Source organism: Penicillium canariense (genome assembly GCF_028826845.1).
Source record: "Penicillium canariense strain IBT 26290 chromosome Unknown utg000001l_segment0_segment0, whole genome shotgun sequence".
In the NCBI taxonomy this organism is placed as follows: Eukaryota; Fungi; Ascomycota; class Eurotiomycetes; order Eurotiales; family Aspergillaceae; genus Penicillium; species Penicillium canariense.
In genome coordinates, this window is record NW_026622728.1 from 3,274,044 (window position 1) to 3,295,779 (window position 21,736).

The 21,736-nt window shown below is 50.2% G+C and overlaps 12 protein-coding genes across 12 annotated transcripts; 5 read left to right on the forward strand and 7 right to left on the reverse strand.

The window, feature by feature from the left end:
• Positions 1 to 310: 310 nt before the first annotated feature.
• Positions 311 to 1,232, forward strand: N7482_001156 (uncharacterized protein; the record flags this gene model as incomplete). The annotated part of the gene is made up of 3 exons (XM_056683281.1): positions 311 to 332; positions 466 to 518; positions 591 to 1,232. The coding sequence occupies 3 exons, from the start codon at positions 311 to 313 to the stop codon at positions 1,230 to 1,232; spliced, it is 717 nt and encodes a 238-aa protein (XP_056546887.1).
• Positions 1,233 to 1,407: 175 nt separating this feature from the next.
• N7482_001157 (AA9 family lytic polysaccharide monooxygenase) lies at positions 1,408 to 2,212 on the reverse strand (the record flags this gene model as incomplete). Its single annotated transcript, XM_056683282.1, has 2 exons — positions 1,408 to 2,056; positions 2,112 to 2,212. The coding sequence occupies 2 exons, from the start codon at positions 2,210 to 2,212 to the stop codon at positions 1,408 to 1,410; spliced, it is 750 nt and encodes a 249-aa protein (XP_056546888.1).
• A 1,628-nt stretch (positions 2,213 to 3,840) lies between these two features.
• On the reverse strand, positions 3,841 to 4,806 carry N7482_001158 (uncharacterized protein; the record flags this gene model as incomplete). The annotated part of the gene is made up of 1 exon (XM_056683283.1): positions 3,841 to 4,806. One exon carries the CDS (start codon positions 4,804 to 4,806, stop codon positions 3,841 to 3,843), a length of 966 nt encoding a protein of 321 aa, XP_056546889.1.
• Positions 4,807 to 5,674: 868 nt separating this feature from the next.
• Positions 5,675 to 6,190, forward strand: N7482_001159 (uncharacterized protein; the record flags this gene model as incomplete). The annotated part of the gene is made up of 1 exon (XM_056683284.1): positions 5,675 to 6,190. One exon carries the CDS (start codon positions 5,675 to 5,677, stop codon positions 6,188 to 6,190), a length of 516 nt encoding a protein of 171 aa, XP_056546890.1.
• Positions 6,191 to 7,134: 944 nt separating this feature from the next.
• N7482_001160 (60S ribosomal protein eL38) lies at positions 7,135 to 7,688 on the reverse strand (the record flags this gene model as incomplete). Its single annotated transcript, XM_056683285.1, has 3 exons — positions 7,591 to 7,688; positions 7,366 to 7,494; positions 7,135 to 7,184 (listed from the first exon to the last, which is right to left on the reverse strand). The coding sequence occupies exons 1-3, from the start codon at positions 7,652 to 7,654 to the stop codon at positions 7,135 to 7,137; spliced, it is 243 nt and encodes an 80-aa protein (XP_056546891.1). The 5' UTR covers positions 7,655 to 7,688.
• A 993-nt stretch (positions 7,689 to 8,681) lies between these two features.
• Positions 8,682 to 9,213, forward strand: N7482_001161 (Ish1 domain-containing protein; the record flags this gene model as incomplete). The annotated part of the gene is made up of 5 exons (XM_056683286.1): positions 8,682 to 8,717; positions 8,768 to 8,780; positions 8,851 to 8,934; positions 8,986 to 9,032; positions 9,106 to 9,213. The coding sequence occupies 5 exons, from the start codon at positions 8,682 to 8,684 to the stop codon at positions 9,211 to 9,213; spliced, it is 288 nt and encodes a 95-aa protein (XP_056546892.1).
• Positions 9,214 to 9,482: 269 nt separating this feature from the next.
• N7482_001162 (putative nuclear transport factor 2 domain protein) lies at positions 9,483 to 10,029 on the reverse strand (the record flags this gene model as incomplete). Its single annotated transcript, XM_056683287.1, has 2 exons — positions 9,483 to 9,919; positions 9,984 to 10,029. The coding sequence occupies 2 exons, from the start codon at positions 10,027 to 10,029 to the stop codon at positions 9,483 to 9,485; spliced, it is 483 nt and encodes a 160-aa protein (XP_056546893.1).
• Positions 10,030 to 10,317: 288 nt separating this feature from the next.
• Positions 10,318 to 12,437, forward strand: N7482_001163 (methionine--tRNA ligase MSM1; the record flags this gene model as incomplete). The annotated part of the gene is made up of 8 exons (XM_056683288.1): positions 10,318 to 10,507; positions 10,569 to 10,687; positions 10,740 to 10,811; positions 10,868 to 10,954; positions 11,006 to 11,137; positions 11,187 to 11,554; positions 11,613 to 12,090; positions 12,168 to 12,437. The coding sequence occupies 8 exons, from the start codon at positions 10,318 to 10,320 to the stop codon at positions 12,435 to 12,437; spliced, it is 1,716 nt and encodes a 571-aa protein (XP_056546894.1).
• Positions 12,438 to 13,082: 645 nt separating this feature from the next.
• N7482_001164 (putative L-serine dehydratase) lies at positions 13,083 to 14,495 on the forward strand (the record flags this gene model as incomplete). Its single annotated transcript, XM_056683289.1, has 1 exon — positions 13,083 to 14,495. The coding sequence occupies one exon, from the start codon at positions 13,083 to 13,085 to the stop codon at positions 14,493 to 14,495; it is 1,413 nt and encodes a 470-aa protein (XP_056546895.1).
• Positions 14,496 to 14,788: 293 nt separating this feature from the next.
• Positions 14,789 to 15,931, reverse strand: ramB (bifunctional protein farnesyltransferase/protein geranylgeranyltransferase; the record flags this gene model as incomplete). The annotated part of the gene is made up of 3 exons (XM_056683290.1): positions 14,789 to 15,449; positions 15,522 to 15,626; positions 15,702 to 15,931. 3 exons carry the CDS (start codon positions 15,929 to 15,931, stop codon positions 14,789 to 14,791), a joined length of 996 nt encoding a protein of 331 aa, XP_056546896.1.
• A 1,202-nt stretch (positions 15,932 to 17,133) lies between these two features.
• On the reverse strand, positions 17,134 to 17,971 carry N7482_001166 (DUF924 family protein; the record flags this gene model as incomplete). Its single annotated transcript, XM_056683291.1, has 2 exons — positions 17,134 to 17,734; positions 17,802 to 17,971. 2 exons carry the CDS (start codon positions 17,969 to 17,971, stop codon positions 17,134 to 17,136), a joined length of 771 nt encoding a protein of 256 aa, XP_056546897.1.
• Positions 17,972 to 19,552: 1,581 nt separating this feature from the next.
• Positions 19,553 to 21,257, reverse strand: N7482_001167 (purple acid phosphatase family protein; the record flags this gene model as incomplete). The annotated part of the gene is made up of 4 exons (XM_056683292.1): positions 19,553 to 19,998; positions 20,052 to 20,393; positions 20,459 to 20,641; positions 20,705 to 21,257. 4 exons carry the CDS (start codon positions 21,255 to 21,257, stop codon positions 19,553 to 19,555), a joined length of 1,524 nt encoding a protein of 507 aa, XP_056546898.1.
• Between the last annotated feature and the right edge of the window lie 479 nt (positions 21,258 to 21,736).

Sequence of the window (21,736 nt, forward strand, 5' to 3'; positions counted from 1 at the left end):
AATTAGTGGGCTAATGACATGATATTACATTTAATATTCCTCGAAAGTGCTTGAGAAATGAATAGTTAGAGACGCTTCCAGTCCAACGTGACATGGCTCAATGCATGGCTAATTAATCGACGGCTCCCGGATTTGCCAAGCCCCACAATTGGAAGAATCGGCCCATGAGGATTTTCGACTCTACGACCTCGGGCACCTCCCACCAGATATTCAGAAGATATAGAACTGGGAAGAAGCGTCCTCTATATTGAACACCCAGAGTTACACCCGATTGGGTCAGTTCACATCCCCTTTTAGGGATATCGCGACAATGTTGCTCAATGCCGAATCCGGTGCGCACTTTTCATCCCACATTCGGCTCTATACTCGAACCCTGCACCATGGGCATAACGAATAGTCTTAAACTAATAATGGACTATGATATTTGGCGAAAATCAGCTCTTTCGACTTCAAAGGTCCTCTTAGTCCCATACTCGACATGGCACGTTCCCCGATACCACGAATGGATGCAAGACGAGGTAAGCGCTCTTCACGAGAGTTAAAGCAAGAAATCCATGCCAAGTGGGTAATTTGCTAACGTAGCATGACAGGAAATTCAAGAGGCAACAGCCTCAGAGCCATTGTCGATTGAAGAGGAATATGCCATGCAGCACAGCTGGCGGCAGGACGCGGATAAGTTAACCTTCATTGTGTGCCGCCCGGTAGCGTCACATAAAGAAAGCTCTGTCCAACTAGATTCTGAGAGCGACTCCTCAGAAAACATGGTCGGCGACATCAACTTGTTTCTTCGCATCGATGACGGCGAGGAAGGGGATGCGCACCCAAAGATATTCGGCGAGATTGAGCTCATGATCGCCGAGAAAGCGAACCAACGGCGTGGTTTGGGAAAGGCTGCTCTACTTACCTTCTTGAAGTATGTTGTTGAGAGGCAAGCCGTTATCCTGGAGGAGTTCGTAAATGCCGACGTCCAGGCAGACACGGTCAGCAAGTTGAGGGCAGCCGCGGGCTCAAGTCTCTCCTTTTCGTATTTGAGTGTTAAAATTGGGCAGTCGAATACTCGAAGCCTTGTACTGTTCGAGAGCCTGGGATTTGAGAAACTTTCAGCTGAACCGAACTTTTTTGGGGAGTTTGAGCTTAGAAGGACGGATCTAGGGCTGGGGCAGGTTGACGAGGCGCTTGGGGTGGCAGGCGTTGAGAATTATCTTGAGATACCTTACGAGCGCAAGGAATAGAATAGATAGGAAATTGATGATTGAAATGTGGAGTTGGTTTTTTTGGTGGAAGAAATCCAGTTTCTTAATCAAGCACATACCCAACACAAAATATTCGATCCCGCGAACAGACTGAAACAAAATAAACCACATGCAAATATACAGATCCTCAAGCCAGACCATTCAACTTGGCCCGTTAAGAGCTGTAGAGTGCCGGTCCAGGGATGGTATAGCTGCTGAGAGTGGTGTAGATGTTGATGAGAATACCCGGATCAGTCTCAGTGTACAGCTCCTCACCAAGAGTGCCCTCAGGCTCAGCACTGCCGCCACCAGTGACCTGCAAGTTCAGACACTGAGGATAGTTCTGTGCACCGTCCTGTTGACCAGCCGAGTGCAGAGCAATAATCTCGTGCCGCATCACATAGTTGCCCGACGCTATGCTGCTCGGGATGGTCACCGTCCAGCGGTTGCCAGCCACAATGAGCTGATCAGTGGCCCAGGTACCGGGAACATTGGTATCATCGACCAGACCGGTCGCATCGATCTTGAAGAACTCGAGTGTGGTTTTGTCGACTGTGCTGCAGTCGCCGTTGCAAGAAGCCAGGTAAGTGATGACCGGGCCGTGGTGTGAGTCTGGCCATGTTGTCCACTGGATCTCGACCTCAGAGCCTGCTGTGACAGTGGCCGAGATTGCGGCATTGGTGCCGTTGCGGTGGCAGATGATGTTCGGGTCCTGATATTCAGTGCCATCCTCGAAGCCCAGGTCGGTGGCGGTTGTGGCCCAGCCAACGCTATCGGGAGGGTCGCTCATATAGGGGTAGGAGTTAACGAGATAGCCGGTATAGCTGGAGGCAATGTTAGTATAACTCAAACAGCTGGAATTCAGGATGGTAAACCTACTTTTGGCCATCGGCAAGGATGCTGGAAACAAAGCCGTGGCCTCCGACGACGGAGGCAGAGGCCAGGAAGGCAGAAAGTGTAGCAACCTTTGACAAGATCATTGTGTCGGGACTTTGTAAATAGAGGGCTGTATAAGAGATGGAGGCTTAATTTGAGAGTTTGATTGTATCCGGCAAGACTGAGATATCGATGCACCCTATATATGCTGGCACTAAGACCTAGAACCCGCTGTCGATGTCCAGATCATCTCCTGACAGCCCGGCAAACTTCCGTTCTAATACGGGAATAGTCTCAAAGACATTATCCGGAAACCTGACATGTCTCTCATTAATATGACCAAGTGTTTCACCCTTTCTGCAGCCAGTGGGTCCTGATCCACACAGCTACCGGTACACAGCACATCCCTGTGTCTGATCGGAGGACCAGTGAGGGCAGGCGGTCATCTCAGAAGAAAGCTTATGGATGTTGTCAGAAAGCGGAGTGCAGGCGCCAGGGCATGGATATGGTCTGCAGCAGTATACGGTAGTCAACTGTAATCCGGGGTCACGGCCCGACGGCGTAAAGCTGCTGCAAGGAAGTGACCAGCCGGAAGAACTAGATAGTCGCCAAGAGAGATGCGACGTGCCAAGCAGTGCGGAGCGGTAGTATACTTGTGCCTCTCCCGTGACCCGAAGAGCAATGATCAACGGCGGTCACTCGAGAGCGATTTGTGATTTGAGGACATCTAGACATCAAATATTTCAGCATGACCTTGAATAACGAGGCTTTTGAGAGTTTATAACCGAACAATTTATTGAAGTCGCTGCGCTTGGGCATCGACAAGTCACATGAATAATGATAAAATCACTAGTTAGTTCCTTCGCTCCATTCTGATCCTCAATTTATCTTGTCTTCGAGGGTATAGAGGTGCCTCTCCGTGCGTTAGGTACAAGATGGATCAAATTAGTTTTATCTCTTACGCAGAATAATCTCTCTCGAACCTCTCGTTCGAAACACGCTATACCCATTACAAGTAGCCGTTTTTGGCGCCCAATTTACCGTCACTTAGCGTTATGATGTAATATGTAGAAGCTCTATTCTCACCTAATTGTAGATGCTATCGCCAAGGGACTGTCCGAAGCCAGGAGAGAAGAAAAAATAGAATATATCAATGGATTTACCTAGATACCCTAGTTCGCAATACGTCACTCCATATCCATCCACTGTGCCAGGGCCTCAAACCCGGTCGAGATGGCAAGTTTCTTTGCCCCTTTATGATGCTCGATAGCAAAGTCCAGGTCACCCGGAGGCGCCGATGATTGATCCAAGCCATAGCAAGTAAGGTGATGTTCGGCGGACTTTGCTAGAACTACGTTACACCTCTCGATAGCCAACTCTTCCAATTCTGCCCCCAATACTCGCACAGATCCCCGTGAAGGTTTCAGAAGCCACACTCATAGTCTCTGACAAGTCTGTCACCAAGTGATGTAGCAAGTCACAGGCACAGAGTGAGCTTAGAATCTTACCAGGGTTCTTCGGCAGAAGCGGCTGGACCATTGCCACACTCTCCTCTGTTCCTCTGTTTTGTCAGTCATTGAGAATATAAGCTCCCTTTCCGGTACTGCATAGCCATGCGACATGAACCACCGGACGGGTTTGAGATTATATAAGAATATTGCAAAACAGAGAGGTGAGCGTCCATCACTGTCCAATATACAAGGGCTGATGAGTGAAGCCTTATGCATGCAGTCTAGAAATACTGGGTCGTTCCAGCCGCACCGTGCCATGGTATGGACTCACTGATCTCATCGTGGAAAGAAGTGATCCAGACATCCACTTCCAATCGTCGAGCCTGACTGGGGCTTAGAAACGCGCACAGCAGAAGGAGGGATGGGGCGTAAAATGCATCGTTGATGAGAGTGGGTATGTCTAAGTTAGAGAGTCGTCCTTCCGCCAGGTCCAGGAATCTTTCAAGGAGCCTCCTATTCCCGCTGACCCCAAGGAGATCAAGGGGCGTGGGTCGAGGGAATTGGAAATTGCCTGGACCGAGTAGCAGGTTCGGTAAAGTCAGGTAGGGGCTCGGATTAGCACGAATGTATTTTAGGATTTCGATAGACTCATAGGCTACAGCAATAGCAACAAAGCTCCAGCCCTCTTGGTTGCAATAGCCAATATCAATTGCCAAGTAGTCCAAAACATAGGCAAAGCAGGTGGGACAGTCGTCGCGAATGACCCCCGTGAGAAGATCAGTAATTGGCATCGGTATAGGGTAGTCGAGCTGGATATTTTCATACCCGATATAATTAGGGTCGTCGTCCTGATATGGATGGGTATCGATGTCTCCAACCCCGAGGCGCAGCATGTGCTGAGGGGCCCGGCGTGCGATGTAGTTGTTAACGGTCTGGTTTGCTAGCCGATCCACCTGGGATAGATTATGAATCGCATGGAATGCATCGTGCTGCAGAGTGTTGGTTTCGCCCCCATACAGAATTTCGTCGAAAATATTCCAAACAAGCTCAAGAGGTAGCAAGCTCAACGTACCTGGAAGGTGCGTCTTGAACGGGGCGATAGAGGCTGAGAAGCCAATAGGAGGCTTATTCACGGAGGGATGAGTAGCAGGCCGGTATGGAAACCAAACCGGATCCATTTCCTTTACCGGATCGAATTTGAAGTCATACTCCCTCGCTGAGTCGCTGTTCATCGGGCCCTGAAACATAGTGGAGGTGATAGGCCGGTGAAAACCGAAATCCACCTGGCAAAGGTCCTGAGACAGACAACTGAAAGGCTAAAGAGTCCGGAGAGCACTGTTTTCAAGAAACGAGTCGAAACCCACAGAATGCAGAGTCAGGATTGAGGTTGTTGAGACCTGGAGATGGGCATCGAATCAAGTTAAATATTTGCAAAGTGGCGTGCAGACAAAGGGCTCTGGTGACTTGAACATCATTTGATCTTGGATATTAATAGAATAGACATAGTGACTTTGTCTGCCTCTTTCATCGTCGCGGGCCCAACAATGAAACTTGATATATTTGGCACACGCTGAGTCAAGATGGACGGACATACACTGAAACTGATTCACAGGGCCTGTAAGAGGATCACCAGAATCATGGTAAGAAATCGAAAGAAACTTTAAGCCATGAATACAAGTCCATGTACCTGTGCGTGGGAATTATGTAGAGCTTAACAAGGCACGATGATCTGACAGTGGTTTACAGTAGTTTTCGCATTCAGTTTTCCCTCCACACTCTTACTCCTTGATTGCCGGAAAATAAGCATGTCCTGATTGGACAATTATCGAGACCGCACCCCCAGCTAGAATAGACTTTGTATTTTACAATACAATATCGAGACCTCGATTCTGGTATTTTACACGAAACTGCTACAGTACACAGTCGCTATCTCTGCCCCTTATGATTCTTCTCTTCCCACCATATCGTATCATCTAACCTTTTGTTACTCCGTCTTTAAAAGGGGCCCAATACCTATCTTGAACTGTCTTCTACCGCCCCAACCTAGCCAAAGTGCCCAAGTCAAATATCTAGTGACTCTTTATCTCGATACAACTAGAGGCTCACGACTCTAGCATGGCTCAGACACACATTCACCATGGCTCCTATGAGAGGATTCCTCCTAATGCATCACCCGGCCTCCTTTTCCTGAGAGATTTCGTCCCTATCCTTGACTCCCTGGAGATTTCCCCCCCGGTGCCTCTCGCTTCGTTTCTCACGCCCGATGCGAAATTCATCATTAATAATGGTCCGCCGATCCCAGCACAAGACATTATTACTATGTTTGCGATGCGTAGCGGGAAGCTTGCCAAATTCCACCACGATCTACATCGAGCATGGGATATCGCCAATGACAACAGCTCGGGAAGTCGGACCGTTATGTATGAGTCCACGAGCATCACTGTCTTTAAGCAAGATCCGGAAAGTACAGACGTAAAAGTCAGGGAATTCAATATCGTGGAGCTGGTACCTTCGAAGGATGGCGGGGGTGAGTCTGACGTCTTGAAAGCATGTGAACTGAGAACGTTCTTGGATGGTTCGCCAGTGTCGGCGAGGTTGAAGTCGATTCTAGAAGGAACAAACGCAGCTTGAATCTTATGTAACTACTGTCATAAAAGGTGTAATGAGTGTCATTAATTACGATCCTTGAATAGTTCCTGTTAGCTTGTAGGAGAGCCAAGATTCGGTCTAAGGCTGGCAACGAATGAGAGGCGCAATAGATAGCAAAAGCTATGGAAATGGAAAGAAAACATCTTTCCCTACCAGAATTAGCGCACTACACCATAAGCATAGCCTTCTATGCTATAACTAGCGGGCGTTGTGAGGAATAGGGAACCCAGGCCGTGGATTATGTTGCGGTTATGATGATATCTCATTGATTGTAGTACGGTGGTTACCATCACAAGTTCTGCCCAAATGACAGTTTGGTAACCTGAAATCGCGTTGGCGTATTTCGGATTTATTTTCCGGGAATCAAGTAGTAAGAGTGTAGAGGTAAAACTGAAATCGAAAACTACTGTAGCTCACAGAAACAGAACTCCTGTGACATCTTCGTGCTTGAGTCAGCACCACCTACAGTTTCACTACATCAAGGAATACAAAAACCGCGAAGGTTACTACCCATACAATAAAGCAGGAGGGAAGCTTCGGATCATGAGAGAGAGTCCATGCCAGAATAATGACATGGGCAAGTCTCACAGATACTATAAGAACGACAGTGAGGATATTTCAACTGTTTTTTTCATTGAAGTGTAAGGGACCGGAAGCTCCGACAGAAGCGTTCCTTTTCGAGTGCGTCCGGAAAATGCGAGTCGTCTGACCGGTGGGAGATATCACAGCGGCTAACAGACGCAAGGATAGGTCTGCAAAGAAACAAACTCCTTAGCACGGAGATCCCGCGCCGTCGGAGCCATCCCCGTGTCGGCCCGCAGAGAGATCAAGCCCGTGGCAGGTGTCCCTCCAACAGTTGGTGTTGCATGCATCGACAACCAATCGCGCCGCACTCCAAGCCTCCATTCATTTCATTCTCTGCACATTTACAGGGACTTCTTCTTGTCACCCTTGCCGACATCGACGACCTTGAGGGCTGTTGCGAGAAAGCGATGGTTAGCCTAGGTTCGGAATCGTGTACCGGCGCTTTGCAATGTAGTCTGTCGTTGATTCATTCTTGCCCAGGGTGATCCCCATCTTTGCGCAACATCTTCGACAACCTCACATCACATTTCGGGGATGGAAAAAGCTGCTGTGGGGGGTGTGACGTGACGTACCAGGGGGAAGAGACTGCTTGAGCTTCTCGGCCTTGGCGGAGTCGGTCAGGGAGAGGGTGTAGATGAAGCGCTCGCAGCGGACCTTGAACTTGGTCTGCTGGTTCTTGCGGTTGCGCTTGATCCGGGCGGCTAAAACGAGAATCGGTCAGTTTTCGAGCTCCCGTAGATTTCTTTCCCCCAAGCTTTCCGATCGTCCTCAACCGGGCGAGTGTCGGCGGCACGTACAGGAGGCATCCTTCCGGCGGCAGATCTCAATGAACTGCTTGATATCGGAGACTTCACGAGGCATGGTGGCGATTTGATGCAGATGATGTGCGATAAGAAAAGAACGCTCACTGTCGACACTTGCGGATGTGTGTGGATCGATCGGATTAGGGTTTCTGCTCCGGGAAGCCCTGGAAGTCACGTGGGAAGGTGGCGGGCGCGAAGTGGCTGACGGTCGCTGGCGTTGCAACGCGCTCGGACGCGTCTTCACAAATGCTTGCAGCTGTGAACTGAGTGAAAAGGGGGTGACACTTGAGCTTGGTTGTTGCTGAAATGAGAATCTAACCTGTTCGGAATATATCCATACGCTGGCTGCCTTCGTGCGTTCTGCAGCCTTTCCACGCGTGGATTACCTAACAGCTCCGGGGCTTGTCGTAGTATGCCATGCTCGGTGCTTTTCACGTCGCGGTCTCGGACACACTCGGGACTGGCGAGTCATTACGGTTAATTTGCAGTCAATTTCGATGCATGCTCCAAAAGATCCTCCGCAGAAGTTTCGGTTCATTAGATGGGTTGCGCGGCCATGATCCAATGGTGATGAAGCCTCACCCATGAGCCGCAGCCCCTCTCACTGCAATCTCGAAAATAAACGATTTTAGGATAGTGACTGCCTCCATTCTAGGAATTCAATAAGCCAAATGAGCTGCATTTGGAGATGGCAGGGTCGAGGCGACGTTAGGGCGCGAAACAGATATAAGGTGCCTGTTGATGCTCTCCATGGGAAGACTGGAAGGCTACCAAAATACAAAATGATTCAGCGGGCATATCGCGCGCCCGAAATGCTATGAAATTGTCACCATTGGGAAGGCCCGATGCGTGTATAGTACGGGCGCGATGGAAGGTGTCTGCCACGGAGTGGCGTTGGTGGCGGTGCGGCGATCGAAGTGGTCAAGCTGTCCAAACTCAGTTGGACAGATCGCATCATAGCTCTTATTCTTGTTTTTTTATTTTACCAAGAACTGAGCCGCAAATATCGTCCATTTTTGCGACCTTTCACAGTCAACAACACCACTGGGCTTGCGAAGGTACAACTCCTGTTGTCATACGTCAAAATGCCTACTCCACTAGATCGGGCCCTGAATTCCAAGGTACGCCGGCTCCATGTACGATATTCTGAGCGATAATTAACAGTTGCTAGAATCTCTTCCTTGGTAAATAGCTGGATAACAAGCTTGAATCTGTCAAAAAGAGATACAGCTAACTGTGATGGTGGAAATCCAGGCTTCGCGGGCATGGTTACGGCGGTAGCAGCCTGGTCAATCTGGGGAACTGATGTATTCCCTGCAGAGGCCGACCCGACTGGAAGTAAGAAAGGCACAAGAAGACATACCTGGATATACATGCTAACTTGAATAGGTCCAGAGAGCTGGACTGCGGATGAGATGAGAAGGTGGCTGCGGGCAGTAAGTTGTACCTCACATTGCTCAGAAATGTTACTAGGGTATATTTTGAGCGCTGAACTGATACTCTTCGCAGAGGGGCCTTCTGCCTAACGAGACCGCGACACGGGAAGAGCTACTCGAAAGAGTGAAAGCCAATCTGCGCATACCGCGCAAGACGAATCCGCCAGCACCGCAGACGTAACAGGTCCGAATGGCATGGCCTGGGAGCTTTCATTTGAAAATGGATTTCTGTGACCGCTCAACCTTGATTCCCCTCCGTATTACATTATTATGGTATGACCTCAAGCACACTCTTTTCTTGTGAATCAAAATTTGATCTGAGCTCATGTATTTATACATATAAAGGAAGCAGAAGTTCTCCAATATCTCATAGTCTCGTAACAGCTCATAATATATCGTATCTCCCCCATTATTTTACCAACCCACTTATATTCTTAGTCAGACAGCAACTCAAACCACTAGACGGAAATTCTGACTCTGGATCAGCCAGTCCCTCCGGCGCTTGCCACGTTCAGAGCTCGGGTTGGGCACCAGCACGAAAGTCTCACTGAAGCCGCGCTGGGGCTGGTCACGGTTCTCTCCATATCGCACATGTCCACTAGCCATAACCAGAATCGACATGTCCTTGACTGTCATCTCGGAGGGTGGTTTGACGCCCGTCGCTGTCGCAGTTGGGTATGCGCGGTTGAGGATCTGGCAATCAAAGGACTGCACTTCGTAGTGCGCATCAGGCATCTGATTGAGGAAAATGTCTTGGACAGCTGCACCGTCGGCAACCGAGTTGCCATTGAAGAGGATAGTGGACGGTGTAGGAAGGTAGAATGAACCGATGGAGCTGCGGTCGTTTCGGAGCGCCGGATAGAACGTGTTGATTAGCTCAGTGGCAGCTATATAACAGGATGAATCAGTAAAGCTTTCAAGTCAGAACCTTGACGCAGCCCTTTGACATACCCTCAGTGGACACCTTGGTCAGGGTATCATCGCTTGCTGTGGTCATTGCGAAGGGACCCTGCTCGGTCGTGCAGGAATGGGTTGAAGGAGCGTGATAGTGCTGGCTGAGCTTTGCGCTTTAAGAAGCAGTGCTGAAGCGACAACTTGCAAGTATGTAAAGGTAACAGGTAACAATATGAAAAAAAGATGGATGTATGAGGCGCGCGAAAGCGGAGCACGCAAAGAAAGAAAAATGGTTGCGCCGGGCGGAGCTTGGGCCACCTCCGATTGGCGATGGGCGATGCGGCATAACATACGACCGCCGGGGTTCTCTTCTTTCCTCCGCAACGTCGCAATGGCTTCCCCAAGACCTCCCTTTCGCACTCTTTCAAGGGCTGCTTGGCTTATCAATGCGAGGCGACCGTGGACATGCACAGCGTGCAGAACTGGAGCCCCAGGGCGTTTCCAAAGCGGAGTTGCCTCCACTACGGAGAATCTCAGGAAGCCCTACTACGTGACGACCCCGATTTTCTACGTCAATGCTGGTGAGTTCCTCAGAATGGTATTCGAGTGAGCTTCAGCTAATAATCTGCTTTCATATTCTAGCCCCTCATGTCGGTCATTTGTACACCATGGTCATCGCCGACATCGTCAAACGATGGCAGATTCTACTCGGCAACACTGATGCTCAATTACTAACCGGAACTGACGAACACGGGATGAAGGTGCAGTGAAGAAGTGCAATACACAAGGTTGTCTGCTGACAGTCACTCTCAGATCCAGCAAGCAGCCCTCGCAGCCGGGATGGACACACAAGCATTCTGCGACATGAACTGCCGGACCTTCGAGGTTTGTCTGCCTTCTCACATCCCCTTGGAGCGTTCATTGACCCCTGCATCATATAGTCTCTAGCCAAGGCTGCAAACATCAGCAATGACCATTTTATCCGTACCACCGATCCCGCGCACCATGATGCTGTCCAGTACTTCTGGGTAGGCAGATCCGACCGATGACCACTGCACACAGGACTGACAGAATCCTAGGAAATGTTGAATCATCGGGGTCACATCTATACGTCAAAACATGAGGGATGGTACTCGGTTAGCGATGAAACATTTTATCCGCAAACACAAGTACAAAACTCCTTGGATCCGACGACAGGCAGGAAGCGCATGGTAGGTCGTCACCCTGTTCGTTAATGAACAATAGCTCACAAGTCGACAGGTTTCGGTAGAAACAGGCAAAGAGGTGGAATGGTCCTCAGAAATCAATTATCACTTTCGCCTTTCTGCTTTCCAAGACCGCCTGCTGGAGCTATACAACCGACCGAATTCATTCATCACGCCATCGAAATATGCGACCGCCGTGATTCAGTCGGTTTCTTCCGGGTTGCAAGACCTATCAATTTCCCGACCAGCTGAAAGACTGACCTGGGGTATTCCGGTCCCCGGCGACGAGACACAGACCATCTATGTTTGGTTGGATGCACTCGTCAATTATCTGACCCAGGCAGGATACCCGTTCCCTCCTGGGCAGGAAAAATTGTCCATCTGGCCTGCCAATGTTCACGTTGTCGGGAAGGACATTGTTCGGTAAGCGCCCCGCTATGACCTACCTTCCAGACCCGAATGGCAGCTGATCATCCACCAGTTTCCATTGTGTCTATTGGCCCGCCTTCCTCATGGCTCTGGACCTCCCTCTCCCTCGGAATGTCCTCGTGCACGGACATTGGACAATGAATCGCGAGAAGATGTCCAAGTCTACCGGCAATGTTGTCAACCCGTTTTTCGCCATCGACCGGTTCGGCGTGGATGGGATGCGATTCTTCCTCTCCTATCAGGGAGGCCTTCCAGACGACGCGGACTATGACAATTCTTTTATCATTCGCGATTATAAGAAATGGCTTCAGGGAGGCATTGGCAATCTCGCACACCGCACAATTGGGTGTGCGAAGGGGAAGCTGCGCTCGTATATCCAGGACGCCATGTCTGATAAGCTCCCCGTTGTGACCACCGCAGATGCGGAGCACGAGGCCATGCTGGTCAGTACACCGCTGAAGGTGGCCGAGCATATGACCGGGCTCAATCCGCGTGCCGCGCTGCAGGAAATTATGAGCATAATCGAGAAGGTATGAACGAAGATCATGGACCCTGCCCGCACGACTGTCGGACCAATGGCTAACTCGATTGTTTTGCCTCCCCTCAGACTAACAAATACTTCCATGCGGCGGAGCCGTGGAAAAGCCCCAACCCCCAACGGGTTCTTTACAATGTGGCTGAATCGCTACGAATCTCTGCCATTTTGCTCCAGCCGTTCATGCCCGGAAAGTCACGAGAGCTCCTTGAGCTGCTTCGCGTAGATACCTCCAACCCTGCCAAGCGGGCATTTTCGGCCACGGTCTACACCTCAGATCCGGATTACGGCGAGGACATCGGGAATGCCATCCTGTTCCCCCCTTTACTCACTGATGAGTAATGGCCGTGGGCTTCCGGGCCTTCGATATGATAAGAAGATGCACCACAGGCCAATCATGGCGGACGGCAAGACCCATCGAAATAAAGATTTACAATCATCACCGCCCAGACTCAATAGATACAGACCTTGAGAAGAATTCTGGGTCCCCCCCACACAACGGATTCTGAGTTGCTCCGTTTCTAGTGTGACCTCCCCAATGGCTGACTGGACGGTGATTGGCGCTACCCGTAAGTTTATCGGGAAAGAATGGGCCAGAGCTGCGGATGCGAATCCTATCTCCAGGTGATGAGGTGATCGGGGCGGGAAAGTCGCGCCCGTTTCCCGTCGGGAAACTCAAATGGCTCGCCGTCCGTTTGTATATCAAAAGATGCCACTTTGTCTGTATACTACTGGTTCTTCTCGAACGCTGCAGGATTATTATTCTTTCTGATTTCTGGTACTATTTCTATCGTGCGGATTTCGGGTCATCTTCTCTATTTTGTGATATTACTCCATCGACAGCTGTGACACCTCTATTCACCAAAACATTTCCTTTTTTGGGATCAATTGATTCGGCACTTGATATTAGGCGGCCCTTTCTACTTCCCACGGAGCGATTTCGACCAAATAATTCATCCCTTACTTCTCACTATCAATATCACAGCCATGGGGAGCATTGCCCCTTCCGCTGAAGACTACACGCCGACCTTCAAGACGCCATGGATTGAGACTCCACTGGTCGAATCGGCCGCCCTCTCTCGTGCCGCTGGATGCCGAATTTTCCTGAAGCTGGAGAACGTCCAGCCCAGTGGCTCCTTCAAGTCCCGTGCTATGGGCAACCAGATCCTTTCCCATCTCCGCAAACCCGAATATGCCAACCGCCGAGTCCACTTCTACGCCTCTTCCGGAGGAAATGCCGGACTGGCAGCTGTGTGTGCGGCTCGCAGTCTGGGATACCCTTGCACCGTTGTCGTGCCTCTATCTACCAAGCCCTTGATGATAGAGAAGCTCAAAGCAGCGGGCGCTGCGGACGTCATCCGCCACGGCGAGACGTTCTTTGAGGCCGGCTCATATATGAAAGACGTTATTATGCAGACCAGTTCCGGTGACGACAACGATGTGGCGAAAATTGCCCTTCACCCCTTCGATAACCAGCCCATCTGGGAAGGAAACAGCACTATTATCGATGAGCTAGAGAAGCAACTCCCTGCTGCTGCGAACTCCGAGGAGGAGCAAGTTTACCGCGGGCGGGCGCTCCCTCTCGATGCAGTCCTCTGCAGCGTCGGTGGTGGCGGTCTTCTCAACGGCCTAATTATGGGCCTCGAGAAGCGGCGGTCTCAGAAGCAGAACGGCTTCTCTGGTTCGTCAGCCACTGGTCACGCATACATGGACATCTGTCCCTCCGAAACACCCTCCTCTCGCACTGTGGATGGTCAGCCTAGCCTTATTCACCTGCTCGCCATTGAAACCGATGGCACCGATTCATTAGCCACTTCTATCGCTCATAATGCTCTCGTCTCCCTTCCCAAGATCACATCCCAAGCTACCTCGCTTGGCGCCATCCGCGTATCTGAAACCACCTTCCAGTACGCCGTGGCTCCTCCCCCCGGCATCAAAGTGCACAGTGCCGTGCTTACAGATGCCGAAGCCGCCCGAGGCGTGCTCCGTCTCGCAGACGACGAGCGACTCCTCGTCGAGCTGGCCTGCGGTGTCTGCATCGAGGCGGCTATTGGCGATACCGCCACCGCCGCCGCCGAAACCTCCGCATCGGCGCATGCCGTACCTGGGGGCCAAAGCCCCAAGAAACGGGGGGAGTTGAATGACTCTGACCTTACCCGAGATGAAGGCTACGGGGATGACCGATCGTCCTCGGCAGATAACGAGACGGACCATGAGAACGAGCCGCAGGTCGGCGACCAAACCAAGTCTGCCTCTCCTGTGCTCAACTCTAAGCTCAAGCAGTTGATCCCGGACCTGAACGAGCAGAGTAGAGTTGTTATCGTTGTTTGCGGGGGAAGTAATGTGACTATCGACATGGCCAGCGAATATAGACGGTTATTGTCTGAGGGCTGGGTTTGAAGCTCATCTTATCAATAACCATTTATCTTTCTGGGTTGCCATGTCTCTTGCCTTTTTCTTTTGCATACCTCTTATAGCTCTTGGCTTCTCACTCATGGTTGTCTCCTTTGATTCTTCATGTCTATAGATCTTGTTACGAACCTTGCATGTCTTTCTTATCTGTCGTTTGCATACAGGCCAGCTTGTCCTTTTATAGAGAAAAAGAGTGTTAATCTCAATCGGTTTTACAACACACGCATGCTTGCATGCTCACTTTGAGCACTTTGCACTAAATAAACCTTATCCCAACCAAATCACGCAACCTGTCCCAACATCCGAATCCGATAATCCCAATAATTCTTTCGAATAGGATCATACTTATCCTTCAACATAGTCAGCATTTCAACCGCCTTTGTCTTCTCCGCCTCCGCGTAAACATCAGCCAGCCACTCTACCGCATGGCTGCTCTTCACCTCATCCCCTTCCACAAACTTCGCCACGAACTCCTCCCACTCTCCCAAGCTCCTGCCAGCCGCATGCAACGCACCACGCGCATACCACCACGGACTCCGATTTTCAGGTGCCCGTAGGATCTGCTTCTGCGCATACTTCAGATCCTCATCAACAAGGTCCTCGTCCACAACAGGCAACCGGCCCTTCTCCTCCGGCTTGCTCTGAGATTTACCCGCGTTGACCATTCCCGCGTCCGGCTCGTCGTCACGCGGGCCAAATCGCAGCATATACCGGTGGTTCCAGGCGGAGTTGTTGCGCACGTCAGCTTTGATGAGCGTCTCAACATCTTCGATTTCCCGGGGTGAGTCCCAGAGCTTGAAGTGGCGAACTAGCCAGTGACGGTATGTCCAGACATGATAGTTTTTGGAGTCTTGAGCGAACATTTCCATTAGGAAGTCTGGTTCTTTGGTGGGCATTGTCGGGAAGTGTGTCCGTGAGGAGACTAAGACTTGACGGTGGTGCCTGACACAAGACTTTAGTTTGGGGGACGCTCTTTTGCTAGGTCAAATGACTGTTCGTGGGACTGGATCTTACCAGATCTGGTAGTTTTTGAGGTATTTTAAAGAGACTCCGTTTAACCAGTTGAGTTCTTCGACGAGGTCCTTGTCCAGGGCGAAAAGGATCCTTGCCCGGTAAATCCTATCACGATGTAAGTATATTTTGTTTTCCCATGTTAGGACTCAAACTCTCCAGTCCAGAAGCCATTCTACTCACCATACAGTGTAATGTGCTGGGTTCATAGAAATCACGTCTTTGGTCAGCTTCAGTGCCCGTTCGGACATTTCATTCGCGGCCATCACGGCCCGCAGGTACGACGTTGCCTCAAGGTACTCGGGCGGATAGGCGATGGTGGCCAGCGGCATAGCGCCGGACTCGGAGCCATCGTCAAGCTCGATAGGAGTGACGTTAGCCCACTCGGTGTCATTGGCATAGCCCTCGGCCATTTCGAAAGATTGCCCGCGATATCAAATCTGCGGGGTGTGTCCGGAGCTCGATATGGGAGTCTCGGGTTGGAGCTCCACAGCTTGAGTACTGCAATCGAGATCGATAAACTGCCCTCAAGATGGTCCTGTCTATGTGCCTCCTCGATTGATGATAGAAGAGGAATTGCCTGTTCTGCTGAGATGTTTGTCCAGTGCGTCGAGTTGAACGCGAGGTGAAGGTGGGGCGAGTTGTGGCCTGAGGCGGAAACAAAGAAATGCGGAACAATCACTTCGGTCGATTGTTTTCTCTTCTCTATTCTCTTCTCTCTTCCGTTGTCAGTGGGGCCCTCTTGGCTAGATTCGATGAAATGGACCAGCTATTGAGCCGATACATTCACTCGGCATGATTATACAGCCTCTTGCTCGCCCTCACCCACCACTAGCCCACCTTCGCTCCGGCCACCCACTGCTCGGCATTGTCCCCATGCTGACGTCGTACACGCACACCAAGTCTTCGACCGTCCATCCACGTAATAGATTTACCTCATTCAGACCGGTTCCTGATTTGGAGAAAACATGTTCAAAATCCTGTGTCAGCGGCAAGATTAGTCGGTACGGGACAGCGGCTGATCCAACGCTGAAGAACTCGCCACCAGCCGAGATGAACGGAAATGTTGGTTGCCTTGTAAGGACGCATAAGTGACTGTCCTTCATGTTCATTCATTAAATCCAATGCAACTGTCGAGTCCTTCTCATCCAGTGCTTTCGTCTGCACCAATAAGTCTAGAAATGACCTATAGCGACGGCGCTACTTACTGGTGTCCGACAAAAGCAACCAGAGTCTTATTGGCGATGCCCTTGCGATCCAACAATATGAGGATATCCTCCAGCCAGGTATCCCACGAAACGAACGGACTTCAAATAGCTATTCATGTCTTCTTGCTTTTCCGATCAGACTCTTATCGGAGAAATATTGTTCGCTGTGGAACCCCCTGAGCAGGCCCCACGGGTGATGTGTTGTGCTGGTGAAGTGCGATAGAAAAAGTCTTTCGTTGTTCCGAATGCCATCATCAATCGCATCCCCCATGAACGAGTATGCCTCGTGCTCCGGGTAGCGCGCCTTGTAGATTTCGGATCACGGTAGCAATAGAAGAATCCTGATTATTTATTAATGTGTAGCTGATGGATGGTGCATAGTATTTACATAGGCTTTGCAATTCGCGTCAATCAAAGGCATCCCCACCATTGTCCAGATACGCAGCCTCCTCTGCAGTCGACACCCTACCTAGGGCCTTGTTACGGTTTGGATACCGCCCAAACCGGTCAAGAATCACCCTGTATCTCTTCTCAAAATCGAATGTGGTGGTCAGAAATGCACTGAGTGCATCGTACTTTAGTGAGAGACTGGCGTAGCACTTCTTCTCGTCTTCAGTTAGAGTGGAGACATTCTTGAGAAGAAATTGCCCCATATCTTTCGCAGTCTCCTCATGCAGCGTAACAGCTTTCTCATGTGCGGCAATTTTCTCCGAATTCATCAGTGGCAAATGGAACCAGAGTCGATACGATAGGCGGTATCGTACCTCCGACGATCGAGTCGGTATACCGGCATCAATCGCACGCAAAGTAATCTCTTCCGCGAGTGGGTCAAATTGCTCAAACACCACCTTCGATTCGTCTCCACGATAGCAGTTTCGAGGAACCTGGTCTAGCAGGATGATAATGCTAATCCACTCCAAGGGTGAGGATGTGTCGATTGCATTAAGAATATCTGCTGCAGATGCGCCGGACTCGATGATAGTCTCTAGGGCATGCTGGAATTGCGCACTGATCGACAAGGTCAGTGTCGCGACACGGCATCGATGGCGAATCATAAGATGAAGGGCATACCCACACACAGATCTTGTCAAAATCGTCATCGCGGATGAACCAGCGATCCAATTCACGTTGGCCAGGGAGGATTAACGCATCCTCATCCTCGAAGTATTCAAACCAGAATTCGCGGACCTCGTCGAGGAGATCCGCGGTCAACGTCTCGTTCAACTCAGAAGGGTCACTAATCATGGCGGCCGGCGTCGAGTGGAAACCGCGAATGGCTCGACTAGGATAGCCAATTTCTGGCTTCGCTCGGTACGTCACTGGCGCCAGGGCGCAGCTCGGGGCGACGGCGGAAGTTTCGTGAGAGTATGGCGGGCCTCCAGGTCGGCAGATGTCGGAACAGAGTACTCTCAAGTATTAAGCTTTGCACATGTGACTTAGCGCCGTCCTATGCTTACCGTGCGCAAGCGCAACATGAGAGCTATGGTTTCTTTTTGCGCGGCGAGCTCTCCCCGGATTCACCACTCGCTCGGGGGCCGAAATGCTGAGTAAGCATCGGCATCCTCGGCATTATGCCGATTGAATCAACGAGACAGGATGAGCCGGCTGTAGACATAAAATATCGATGCATAGTAGTTGTTCTCACTCTCACTCCCCTAAATTTCAAGACTGTACGCCTGAGTAATTTTATATGCACAACCAGCTACATTAGTTTGTGATTGAAGCTCATAATTGAGATATTCCTCTGGCTTTCTCTTCAAGCCAAATCATCAATCTCGGCTTGCCGGCTATCAATTAGTAGGTTAAATTATTCTTACTATAGAACTGGGAGATACAAGAATAATAGGAAAAACGCGACTTATATACTAAGTAGAGAAGGTATTGTTTAGCTAATCCTATTTAATAGCTACCTAACTTCTCTGTTCGCGGATGTTATCTAAACTACTAATAGTTTCACTTTTTTCATCCTTCGTTTTAACTAAGACTAAAAGGGACAAGTGGGTTTAATTCGATCAACCAACATAGTAATCCTATTAATCAGTATCTATAAGTATCCATAAAGGACATCCCTCACCAACCGCACGTGGCCTTATAAATAATGGGGGTAGGAGTAAAGCCGCACTATCTGAGTTCGGCAAAAATATACAGACGGTCGTGCTATTCTAGTGCGGAAATATTACCCGACAGGTACTAGGCTACCTTTCACCACAGGCCCCTACTCTTCCCGCATGATCTCCGTCGTGTGCAAAGTACGCATATAGTAGCTAGTCAGATACCGTGGGCGCCCCGTGTCTATCTAGCGACTCTGCCGCGTGACATTACTAGCCACAGGTAAAAAGACCAAGAATAAAATCCTTGTGATTGGTATTGAAGGGCTGACCCTAATCTTGTATCAACGTGACTGTTTCCTGTAGGACCAAGTGTGGCTAGCCAGTCGGAGGTTAGTTGGTTGTGGGTGACCGATGGGGTATGTAGGCATGACAAAATAGACTAGCGGGCTATGTAGCCACGGAACGGGAGGAAAACCAGAAATAGGAAAAATTAGACCGGGGGAATATTTCAAAAGTGGGAACATTTTCGGGGTGTGAATTTTCGCAGTATAATAAATGTCAGGTTGGCTAAAATTAGGAGTAAACGTTACGTTTCCCCTGCTTATCTTCAAAATCATTATGGTTCCGAACGAATAGTATAATATTTTGAATTGTTCTAAAAATGGTCTTGATGAAATAGAGAAGCAAGCCGAAGATTCTAGATTATCCAAGCCAATGGACAAGGAAATCAGGGTGATCGAACCATTATGTCAGATATAAATCAACATCCAGCCGCTCAGAACCAGCCGTGGTGCTGCGCATTCTCAGAGTTGCACTTGCGGTCCTTGTACAAAGTGGCGGTGTCAAGAATGGTGTTGTTGCTGCTAGACACGAAATCATGAGTCATGTGAGTGCAGTTGTGGAAGGTGATCTTGCTCCATCCATAGGCGGTATCCTCCGCGTAAACAACGTAAGGCTTGAGAGGAGAAAGATATTTGTCCAATCCAGAGTAGTGGCCAGGGGCGGCGGTGGTAATGTACCACGGGGATGTGGGGTTGTTGAGACCGGCAGGGTCAATGACATAGTCGTTCAAGGGCTGGTTGCGCTCGTAGAAGTGGTTGTGGGCTTGGATCACGAGATCGACGTTGTGCTCAACGAGGAGAGGCTCGAAGACATCCTTGCATATGGTACAGATGGTAGAGCTGATGTTGTTGGCACTCACATACCAAGGGCGATGCACAGCTGGAAAATCGGTCAGTTTTTCCTGTTTCTCGAACGGGAGGTTGATCTCTTACCAGCAATGACCCAAGGTGTCTTTTTACGGTCCACGCTCTCCAGGTCCTTCTTGAGCCAATCGATCTGCTCGTTAGGGTAAGATCCGAATGGCCCAGAGTTCATGCCTTCCGAGGATCCAGGCGCGTCAGGGGCAAGGAATCCATCGCCAATATCAGTCTCGGTGTTCAACTGGATGAAGTGAGTCATGCCGTGGTCGAAGGAATACCAGAAGTTTCCAACACCGCCAGACACATCGCTAGGCATGCGATAATGGTTGCGGAAGCCAGTGAAGTTGGTCTGGCCCATAGGGCAAATGCTGACGTTGTAAGCAACACCGTTGACGGAGGTACCGCCATTGTCACCTGGATATATGTTAAGGATTGACGAACATAAACTGAAGGGGTTCAATAGAGGTATAGGCGCTTACAGTTCGAGTCGTGGTTACCCGGTCCAACCATGTAGGGCCGGTTGGCAGTCAAGGGAGTCATTTCGTCGTAGAACTGGTTCAAGAGGGACTCATACAGAGCGGGGCCATCGCTGACTGTAAAGTTGGGAAGGAAGCCTTGGGCCTCTTCTTTCAACCAGTAGTCGGCGTAAGCAATGTCACCGGCTATCGGATGACTCGGTTAGTTTGATAAGCGGGAAATCAAGACAGCTCATAGGAAAGACTTACGATGCCAGTAGAATTCCCACTCCGACTCCATGGACTGCAACGACTGAAGTGTGGTGCTGTCGTTAGGGCCCAAGGGGGCGGTACCTCCGTTGGGACCAGTCGTGGTAGTAAGTCCCTCGGGACCCATCAAGCCCAAGTCACCGCCAACTGCGATGGTGAAGGGGGTCTTATCACCAGGAACACGAGCAGTCTTCATGGTGTAGATCTGAGTGGAGTTTCCACACTGCGGCTGATAATAGTACATAGTGTTGGGCTCCAGACCAGTGATCTTCACATGGTTGTTGTAGGTGGTCGAAGTGGGATAGGTGACCGAAACGTCCGAGTCGGCCAAGTGCGAAAGGGCATGGGGATTGCGACCGTAGCGAACATGTGGCTGTTGGAGCTTCGAGTAGGTATTCCAGCTAACGGTCATGCCATTGTCTCCAGAGTAGGCCAAACGGGCCTGCATCGGGGCCGTATCCTCTGTACATCTGAACTCGGTGGGGGAAGCAACTGCGGTCACGGCGCACGCAGCGGTGGCCACCAGCATTGACTTAGTCCAGTCGCGGACCATTTTGAAGGTTTGGTAGGAAAAAATAATGACAACCAAATGAATGATATCTTCCTAGCGCAGTATATATAATGGGTGCCTGGTAACTGGTACTCACCTGAAGTCTGCCTAATATCGACCAAGCTTTCGACTCGCATGCACCCCTTTCACGCTTGTCTGTGTTTGGAAGGCTATACTTGATTAACAAGCTTTAATTACCGCACAGACTCTACCGTAAAGCTCTCTCCAATGGCCACTGTCTGATGACATGTCAAGAAGTCAGGGATTAGCTCGGCCGAAGAGCATATGGGGCCACGGACCCTGGAAGCCCCACTGGCCCGCGTCCCGGCTTCACTCAGACCCAGTCATATCACAACGTGATCGATGGCATAAAATGCATCTAGAATGTTCCCGGTCCAGGAGTTGGACTCTAAGTTTTGAGGTTTGACTATAGAAGCTTGGGGTTGGCCTCACCTTCCACGCCAATTGTCTGAGGAGACGAT